This window comes from Saimiri boliviensis, chromosome 11 (genome assembly GCF_048565385.1).
Source record: "Saimiri boliviensis isolate mSaiBol1 chromosome 11, mSaiBol1.pri, whole genome shotgun sequence".
In the NCBI taxonomy this organism is placed as follows: Eukaryota; Metazoa; Chordata; class Mammalia; order Primates; family Cebidae; genus Saimiri; species Saimiri boliviensis.
Window position 1 is genome coordinate 60,360,846 of NC_133459.1, and position 10,797 is coordinate 60,371,642.

General features: G+C 38.5%; 1 protein-coding gene and 1 pseudogene across 9 annotated transcripts in view; both read left to right on the forward strand.

The window, feature by feature from the left end:
• Positions 1-9,405, forward strand: part of LOC141580262 (interleukin-6 receptor subunit beta pseudogene) — a 29,161-nt pseudogene extending 19,756 nt beyond the window's left edge.
• PATJ (PATJ crumbs cell polarity complex component) overlaps positions 1-10,797 on the forward strand; it is a 430,121-nt gene that overhangs the window by 298,220 nt on the left and 121,104 nt on the right. For all 9 annotated transcript variants that reach the window (XM_074380917.1, XM_074380918.1, XM_074380919.1 and 6 more), the window contains exon 30: positions 10,723-10,795. In XM_074380917.1, the coding sequence (XP_074237018.1) occupies positions 10,723-10,795 (73 nt within the window). The remainder of the gene's footprint in view (positions 1-10,722; positions 10,796-10,797) is intronic.

Consider the following 10,797-nt stretch of genomic DNA (forward strand, 5'->3'; position numbering starts at 1 on the left):
ATGACATTTATGATGAGCTATAAAGGAGAAAGAAGAGTAAATCAGCCAAAGGATTTGTCAAGTAGAGTAGAAGAGAATAGAGTAAGGGAAGACCCTGAGGTGGGTAGATCTCCATTCAGCTGAGAAGTGGAAAGAAAGCCTGTGCAGCTGGGCCAGGGAATGGTGGATCACCTGAGGTCAGGAGTTCAAAACCAGCCTGGCCAACATAGTGAAATCCCTCCCTTCTCTACTAAAAATACAAAAATTAACCAGGTATGGTAGCATGCACCTGTAGTCCCAGCTATCCGGGGAAGCTGAGGCAAAAGAATTGCTTAAACCCAGGAATGAGAGGTTGCAGTGAGTCAAGATAGCGCCACTGCACTATCCAGCCTGGGCAACAGAGTGAGACTCTGTCTCAAAAAAAAAAAAAAAACAAACACAGCCTGTGCAGCTGGACTGGGGCATAGTAAGCAAGGAGAAAAGGCACTAGAGGGAGCCAGATGTAGGGGCTGGAACCTCAGAGCCTCTTTATTGACTTTGCACTTGATCCTAAGTGCCTTAAGAAACCATAAGAAGGGGTTAGAAACATGATCAGTTTTATGTGTTAGGGTCTTAACTTTGCTGGGTGAAGAATGGATTAGAGAGAGGATGTAACTGGGTTGCTTTTACATTAATGCAGGTGAGAAATGATGATGACTTATAGAAGTAGGATCGGATGGAAAGATCCAAGATATGTTTTGAAGGTAAAATCGGTGAGACGTGCTGGTTGGAAGTACAGATGAGGGAAGAGAATTTTCAAGAATGACCTCTGGTTCCTGGTTGAACAACTGGACAGATATTGTTGACATTTACTCAGGTGGAGAGAATTGGCTGTGGAACCATATGGTGATTGAGTGGGATAAAAAGCTCTATTTTAGGCCGGGCGCAGTGGCTCAAGCTTGTAATCCCAGCACTTTGGGAGGCCGAGGCGGGCGGATCACGAGGTCGAGAGATCTAGACCATCCTGGTCAACATGGTGAAACCCCGTCTCTACTAAAAATACAAAAAATTAGCTGGGCATGGTGGTGCGTGCCTGTAATCCCAGCTACTCAGGAGGCTGAGGCAGGAGAATTGCCTGAACCCAGGAGGCGGAGGTTGCAGTGAGCCGAGATCGCGCCATTGCACTCCAGCCTGGGTAACAAGAGCAAAACTCCGTCTCAAAAAAAAAAAAAAAAAAAAAAAAGCTCTATTTTATTTGAGATGCTTGTAAGACATCTAGTGGAGATATAAAGTAAGAATTGGGTATACAGGTTCTAAGCTCAAAAGATTTAGGCTAAATATGTGAATTTGGAAGACATCCATATATAGACTAGTCTTTGAATTTAAGGGAAGGGAATAATTCACCTAATTGGAGGTAATTGAACTCCCATTGGAGGGGAAGGATAGGTGGGGTATAAATTAAATAAGGAACACAAAAATTAGCCGGGTGTGGTGGCCCATACCTGTAATTCCAGGTACTCTGGAGGCTGAGACAGGAGAATCGCTTGAACTCAGGAAGTGGAGGCTACAGTGAGCTGAGATTGTGCCACTGCACTCCAGCCTGGGTGACACTGAGAGTCCATCTTAAAAAAAAAAAAAATGAAAGAAGGAAGAAAGGGAGGGAGGAAGGAAAAAGAAAAAGACAAAGGCATTTCAAAGAAAGGCAGTGATCTGTGACTTTTAAGCTACTCACCCTGTAATGGATCTTAAAGCATTCCCCAAAGATAGCATGCTTTGGGTAGAATGCACTACTCCAGGGCAATCTGTAAAGAAACATGTACTTGAGGGGTGTGTGTTATCAGATAAATCACCTCTTGTTGCAGACTGGCAACAAGAAGGTGCTACTACTGTGCATCGCATTTAAGAGGGAACTTAGCAGAGAGCAAAAGCTATTTGATAACAGTGACTCCAGTTATGCCGATGGACCAGGAAGCCCTGAATCCATAAAGGCATACCTTAAACAAGGTCCACCTTCCCAAGGACCTATGATTTACACCAAAAAGGTAGGGGAAAATGAAGCTGTCTTAGAGTGGGACCAACTTCCCGTTGATGTTCAGAATGGATTTATCAGAAAGTATACTATATTTTATAGAACCATCATTGGAAATGAAACTGCTATGAATGTGGATTCTTCCCACACAGAACATACATTGTCCTCTTTGAGTAGTGACAGACACATTGTACCTGGTACGAATGGCAGCATACACAGATGAAGGTGGGAAGGATGGTCCAGAATTCACTTTTACTACACCAAAGTTTGCTCCAGGAGTTGAAGCCATAGTCATGCCTGTTTGTTTAGCATTCGTAGTGACAACTCTTCTGGGAGTGTTGTTCCGCTTTAATAAGGGAGACTAATTAAAAAGCACATCTGGCCTAATGTTCCAGATCCTTCAGAGTCATATTGCCCAGGGGTGACCTCATGCTCCTCCAAGGCACAATTTTAATTCAAAAGATCAAATGTATTCCAATGGCAATTTCACTGATGTAAGTGTTGTGGAAATAGAAGTGAATGACAAAAAGCCTTTTCCGGAAGATCTAAAATCATTGGACCTGTTCAAAAAGGAAAAAATTCATACTGAAGGACACAACAGTAGTATTGGGGGGTCAGCATACAAGTCATTTTCTAGGCCAAGCATTTCTACCGGTGATGAAAATGAATCTTCACAAAACACTGAAGCACTGTCCAGTATTCTACTGTGGTACACAGTGGCTGCAGACACCAAGTTCCATCAGTCAAGGTCTTCTCAAGATCTGAGTCCACCCAGGCCTTGCTAGATTCAGAGGAGCAGCCAGAAGATTACAATTAGTAGATCATAGAGATGGTGGTGATGGCATTTTGCCCAGGCAGCAGTACTTCAAACAGAACTGCAGGCAGCATGAATCCAGTCCAGACAGTTCACATTTTGAAAGGTCAAAGCAAGTTTCATCAGTCAATGAGGAAGATTCTCTTAGATTTAAACAACAGATTTCAGATCATATTTTACAATCCTGGGGATCTGGACAAGAGAAAATGTTTTAGGAAGTTTCTGCCCCAGATTCTTTTGGTCCAGGTACTGAGGGACAAGTAGAAAGATTTGAAACAGTCAGGATGCAGCCTGTGATTGGTGAAGGAATGGCTAGAAGTTACTCAGCACAGACTGTACAGCAAGGCAGCTGCATGTCTCAGGGAAGGACTAGCAGTTCCTGTTACATACACTTCAGCAGTACCTATCAAATAAAGCTAAAATTATTTTATCTGTGAACTCAGATTTTAAAAAGTCTCTACTCTCTGAAGATGATCATTTACCCTTAAGGACAAAAGTGAACTGAACTCTCACATGAGCTATTTCCATTCCAGAATACCTGGGATTCTACTTGAAGTACTACATAAACTCACAGTATCCTCAGACTAACTGAATGACTTTGTGCTGTTTCAGGATGTTTGCGCTGAAGAAAAACAGAAAGCTTATCTGAAATTTATAAAGTAAAACTTTTTGTTTTGCTACATAGAAAACAAGATATTTAAATAATAACCTGAGTGAGCACAGCTGTATTAATTTTGATTAGAATAGTCATCAAAGTGGCTTAGGGACAGTTAATATAAAAGATTAGAGGAGCAAGGTCTAGACCATCTACTTCAGTTAAAATAAGCTAAAAACCGGTTCATAGGCCACAACCATATGAGTCCAGCTTTTGTAATCTGACAAAAAAATGAGAAGTAGCCTCGCGTATATCAATGTACACAATATTCCTTAGGTCCCTTCCGTGGATAGTGATGCTGCCAGTTATTACTGGAGGAAAGGAATTCTAGAGCTTTAACTTGACAGCTTAAAAATACTCATATTTTATTCATCAATAATCAGTAATCCACTAGTTTTCAAAACTTTGCTTATTATTGACAACCTCTTTGAAGATCAGTTTTACAAACTCAACAGAGTGCCTTGTTAAGAGCTAGGGAACCCCCAAACTACCTGAAGCATTTAAAAAATTGCCATTTTTAAAGGCTTAAATTGTTAATGTTTATATATAAATGTCATTGACCTTTCTTGTTAAGACTTCAGAGAACTGGGTATATATGAAGCACTTTTTACAGTGTGTATCTTCAGCTTAAATTTTGTTTTGAGTAATTTATTTTTATTTTTCTTTTTTATTATTATTTTTTAATTGTACTTTAAGCTCTGGGGTACATGTGCACATCCCACAGGATTGTTGCATAGGTACACATATGCCATGGCGGTTTGCAGTCTCTGTCCCCCCATTGGCTACATCAGGCATTTCTCCCAGTGTTTTCCCTCCCCGGCCTCCCCATCCCCCACTGTCCCTCCCCTATCTCCCTACTCCAGTGTGTGATGTTCCCCTCCCTATGCCCACATGTTCTCATTGTTCAACACCTGCCTATGAGTGAGAACATGGTGTTTGGTTTTCTGTTCTTGTGTCAGTCTGCTGAGAATGAAGGTTTCCAGATTCATCCATGTCCCTACAAAGACATAAACTCATCGTTGTTTGTGGCTGCACAGTATTCCATGGCATATCTGTGCCACATTTTCTTTGTCCAGTCTATCATTGATGGGCATTTGGGTTGGTTCCAGGTCTTTGCTATTGTAAACAGCACTGCAGTGAACATACGTGTGCATGTGTCTTTATAGTAGAATGATTAATGATTTTTTGGGTATATACCCAGTAGTGGGATTGCTGGGTCAAATGAAATTTCTGTTTCTAAATCCTTGAGGAATCGCCATGCTGTCTTCCACAATGTTTGAACTAATTTACACTCCCACCAACAGTGTAAAAGTGTTCCTTTTTCTCTACATCCTCTTCAGCATCTGTTATCTCCAGATTTTTTAATGAACACCATTCTAACTGGTGTAGATGGTATCTCAATGTGGTTTTGATTTGCATTTCTCTAATGACCAGTGATGATGAGCATTTTTTCATGTTTGTTGGCCACATAAATGTCTTCTTTTGAAAAGTGTCTCTTCATATCCTTTGCCCGCTTTTTGATGGGGTCATGTGTTTTTTTCTTATAAATCTGCTTTAGTTCTTTGTAGAAGAACTAAACTGTTCTGGATAGCAGCCCTTTGTCAGATGGGTAGATTGCAAAAATTTTTTCCCATTCTGTTGGTTGCCGGTTCATGCTACCAGACTTCATATCATACTATAAGCCTACAATAATCAAAACAGCATGGCACTGGTACCAAAACAGAGATATAGACCAATGGAACAGAACAAAGGTCCCAGAAGCAACGCCACACATCTATAACCATCTGATCTTTGACAAAACTGACAAAAACAGGCAATGGGGAAAGGATTCCCTGTTCAATAAATGGTGTTGGGAAAACTGGCTAGCCATGTGGACCCCTTCCTTACACCTTACACTAAAATGAACTCCAAATGGATTAAAGATTTAAACAGAAGACCTAACACCATGAAAGCCCTAGAAGAAAACCTAGACAATACCACTCAGGACATAGGCATAGGCAAGGACTTCATGACTAAAACACCAAAAGCATTGGCAACAAAAGCCAAAATAGACAAATGGGATCTAATTAAACTTAAGAGTTTCTGTACAGCAAAAGAATTTTTTTTTAATTTTTAAGTAGGCAAAGATGAAAAATTTCTTATTTTTAGTAAATGTTTGAAGCGAACTAAGAGGACTTGGGCGATATTTACCAAAACAAAACCGAACCCCAAAATAATGTACATCTTGATCTTAGCAAATGTCCTTATTATAGAGATACTTAACAAAGAGATGATATTTTAATATTTGCAGTTCTGAGGTAGAGTGGAACTTAGTTCCACATTGTGATTTAGAAATTTTTTAAACCTTTTTTCTTCAGGGGAGAAGTGAGCCAGGCCTCAAGTTTAGTGCTAAAGCCACTAATGTGCTTATGCTGTTCCCTAACCACCACATGTGACATGGAGGCATGGAGGCGGAGGCTGAAAATAGGGGCTAAGAAAGTGAAAGGAAATTAGCAAGTGTTATTTGTTGTTGACTACTGCTATCAAGTGAACTCAGAGGAAACAGGTTTTTCTGTCATATTTAAGTTATAGAAATCTGGCAGCCTTAGAATAGTTTCTAGAGGTTATTGAAGAATAAAAAGCTAAGAAAACTTGGTATACATTTATAATTGGAATATAATTATACATTTTACTCTCAGAATATTACTTATATTCTTGCATTTATATAATGCCTGATCCTTTCAGAGTTCTTTCACATATATGATCTTCTTTATGAAACAAAGTAGATGCTTTATTCTAATATATCCGGTTTCCCACGTTAGGGTAAAAGTAGGTTAACAGAATGATAAATTCAAAGTAGATGAAAAAATCAGGGACAGAGAAGTCAAAGTAGGGACAGAGAGACCCAAATTCATACAATAAGATAATGGCATCACCACCATTTACATTGATCATCAAAGGCTGGGCTGGATTTGTCTTGGTATATGTGTCAGGAAATTTATACCTATTACGTTTTTCATTTTCTCAAAATAAGTCATATGATTGTAATGTTTAGCTGCAACTTTTCTCATAACAAATAGTGTCATGAAGAATATTGTAGTGTGAAGTTTGTACATTTCAGGGTCAGTTATATAGTGTGAACTCATGATCTAAGGGAATGAGAATGGAGGATCATTGGAGGCCATGATATAAACAGATTTGCATGTTGAATCCTGTATAAAACATGATACTGTGAGTGAATAACCCCATCCCCAAGAGCACTTTATACATATTAAATAGATATGATTACTGTGCAAAAATTCACTCTGGAAATGAATAGATATTAGAGCACAAATGTACATCTTCTGCCCTAAGGAGAAAAGAAATTATAAAACTTGTTTTATATTCAAAATTACATTCCCGAGCATGTCTTAGAATAATCTATGTTTTGATGCATGTAAATTGTATTTTAGGTAGACAAAGAAACAAATCTGGTTTATTTATGTAAAAACTAGTCTAATAAAGTTAGTAGCTTTATTGTTTTAAATCTTTAGTGTCTAAAAGTGTTATTTAAAGTAACACTAGCACATCAGAAAACCTTTTGCAGACAAAACTAGTTAACACCGCTTCTGCAACTGCGATTGCTCCCTTTAGGGCTAAAAACAGGATCCAAATGTTACATGTGTTGATATTATAACTTGTAGGTTACTGATATCTGTGGTATCCTACTCTCATCTCTCAAAGGAATAATACTGAATAATTATTAGAAAACTATAAAACTTTACGCTTTGTACCATTAAATCCTAAAATTTTAATCCTATCCTTTTTTAGTATGGATCAGTCAGCCCTTGGGAACATATTTAACATCTGGGTAGGAGCAGGGAAAAAAAGCAAATTGCATTCATATGTTCTATGTTCATACCTCTTATCTACCTAATTGTTCATTTAATTTCACCCTTATTCCTTGATAAGGGATTTTACCACATGAAGTCATCCAATGACCTTCCCTCTTATTGTGAAGTTAAAGATTAGTGAAGTAGAGACGGGGTTTCACCATATTGACCAGGATTGTCTTGATCTCTTGACCTCGTGATCCACCTGCCTTGGCCTCCCAAAGTGCTGGGATTACAGGCTTGAGTGGCGCATGCCTGTAATCTCAGCTACTCAGGAGGCTGAGGAGAGAGAATTGCCTGAACCCAGGAGGCGGAGGTTGCGGTGAGCCGAGATCACGCCATTGCACTCCAGCCTGGGCAACAAGAGCGAAACTCCATCTCAAAAAAAAAAAAAAAAAAAAATACAAAAAATTAGCTGGGCATGGTGGCACGTGCCTGTAATCTCAGCTACTCAAGAGGCTGAGGAGAGAGAATTGCCTGAACCCAGGAGGCGGAGGTTGCGGTGAGCCGAGATCACACCATTGCACTCCAGCCTGGGTAACAAGAATGAAACTCCGTCTCAAAAAAAAAAAATGATTAGTGAAGTATACTTACAAAACATTTATTAAAGCTCATATTTAAAGTAGAGCATCTAGTTTGAGAAACAGAAATCAGATAATTATTAAAGATGTCTTTTTTCTACCCACTTAACTAGTTAAAACCATGCCATCTAAATGTAGAATTATCTTACTGAATTCCCTAAAATATTTCTGTTTACTGGTATATATTGACCAAGTAAATCAAGCAGGAGAAATCTTCCTTCATTCTGTTATAGTCCACATCATTCTCCCTAATTTTGCTCAGTTGTTGTTAAGAGCATATTTCTAAACGATACACTTTTGTTTCAATAAAGTTTTATTTTGTTGAGATGAGTAAAATATCAGAATTATAAGCTACATAAGACAAGAGTTTAATTGTTCAAAAAACTTTACTGGGATAGCTTTCTATTATAGATAGTTGATTATATTGCTCAGATAAGGTTACTTTCTAAAAAAATGTTTGTACTTTTCTGTAAATTAAAAGAAATGGAATCATAAAATGGCAAGTGTTTTAGGGTTAGCCTAAAATTGGGCATTGTCACAGATTTCAAAGAAGGTATGAACTAGCAAGCTTATGCCTAATTCTTCCTTGGTCTGGTCCTTGGCAGCAGTACCTTTTCAGACTTCGTAAACAGAATTCAGACAGAGGAAGTCAAAACAAAACTTTACGGAGCCAAGCGTATTAGCTGTTGCATTAATCTGTTTTTTCTATCATATACACTGCTAGTATGTGCATTAGCATGATATTCTCATATGCATTGCATTAAAAATTAAAAGGTGGGAGCTCAGGGTGAGCTCTTCTGTTATTCATTTGTTCCTACATTTTCTTTCTTTTCTTTTCTTTTTCTTTTTTTTTTTTTTTTGAGATGAAGTCTCGCCCTGTCGCCAGGCTGGAGTGTAGTGGCACAATCTTGGCTCACTGCAACCTCTGTCTCCGGGGTTCAAATGATTCTCCTGCCTCAGCCTCCCTATTAGTTCAGACTACAGGTGCACACCACCATGCCCATCTAATTTTTGTGTTTTTAGTAGAGACAGGGTTTCACCATGTTGGCCAGGATGGTCTCAATCTCTTGAGCTCGTGATCTGCCCTTCTGGGCCTCCCAAAGTTGTTTCTAAATTTTTAAGGGCCTTTTCCTCAGTCAATAGTTTCTACAAATGGGTTAGTTTAACTTCGTTACCCATTTCACTAAAGTTGATGGATTGTGATGAGAGGCATTTAAGGCCAATAGTGATATTTTCTTATCCCTTGAACACAAGCTTTGTCTGAATGATGCTCTTTCATCTCTTGAACACAAGCTTTGTCTGAATAATAATTACAGGTTTCAAATGCTGTTACATTAATACCATAATGTGATGTGTCAGAAACAAAGGGATATTTTAAAGGTAGATATTTGAAAATTCTCTAGTCTCAATGTATATGTTTATTGAATATAAACAGGTACTCTAAAAATAAATGTGCAAATTGTTAGTAGGACAATGCAGTGATTAGCATTTGGTATGTCTCTTTTATATCCTATCTATGTCCCATTTTCTTCTAAGTGCAGTCCTTTCGTGTGCACTTGCTGTTGAGAAGCCTTGTCTAGAGTATAGCATGTATTTTTACCTTTGCAGTGAATTGCATGTGCTAATTGTAACCACAGCTGTCATTTTTACATTGACATAACTCCAAATGTTATCTTAAATATTCTATTACATATCAGCTCTAATCCTATAAGTAAATTTTAAGAAATAAATTCTTGTTCAAATTTAAAAAAAAAAAAAGAAAAGAAAAGAAAAAGAAAACACAGTGACATGATTAAATCACCAAGAAAGGAATGGACTGGTAATCCAACTGGTGGAAAATAAAACAAAATGGGGTTGGATTTTGAATGCCCTCCCAAGTCAGCCAGTAGCTCTTCTATATCCATGGGTGTAGTATGGAGAGAAATCTGTGAACAGTCTAAGAACTTTACATATCAACTGTTTTTTTGTGAGCTTCTTTGGTTTATGTTGTGAAACATAAAATCAAACCTGACATAAATCTTGAGATAATTATGTTGGTTGTGCATCATAATGGGTATAATGACTATAAAGGATAGTCATTATCTCCCACAGACCACTGCCAACCATTTGCTAGTAATGTGGTGGAAACAGGTCCAAATAATCAGAACCAGTATTGTAGGAGTTGTATGCCTGTCACCCTGGTGATGAGATTTCAGCTATCATCTACTCTACTCTGTTGGGACGAGGAGGAGGAGAATTCACCTAACCACAAAGGATTGTCTGTCTGGAGCTCTCCCCTCCCCATCGATCACTCCTCCTCACGCTCCACCTTGCAGGCCTATTGTAGACACCCCATCATCCTTCATTTGGCAAAACAAAGTTAGAAGCCAAGTCAGGAGGCTGGGATCCTTTCCAGTTCAAAGAACAAAACGTGCCAGACATTAATGGGGCCTAAAGGTTGCACATGCCCATTTGGAAAATTTATGCTTCGCAGTGCTTGCTCATTGCTTGCTCAAAGAGTCAAAGCCGAAAGAGTTAAAGTCTTTCCAAACTTATCCTCTGCAGCACCTGACTTACTAAGTGGGATTTGAGTAACTCCTAGCATCATCACTCTTTGTCACTAGTAATTGCATCTTAGTATCCCTTGAGTAATACATCTTTTTTTGTGCGTATTACTTTGTGCGTAGTAACTTTGCATGCTTGGAAGCTATATTTATGGAAGTTATATATATATATATTTAATTCTATGATGCTGTGTGTGCATTTTCAACTGAGAACTGATGAAGTATTTATAATTTGAGCCAGGAACTTAACATTTACTGTGTACTGATTCTGCCAATTTTAACATTTCGCAGAAATGAGGATGCAGTCAATCAAATGGCTGTGACGCCTTTTCCAGTGCCATCAGGTTCTCCATCTTCTGTTGAGGT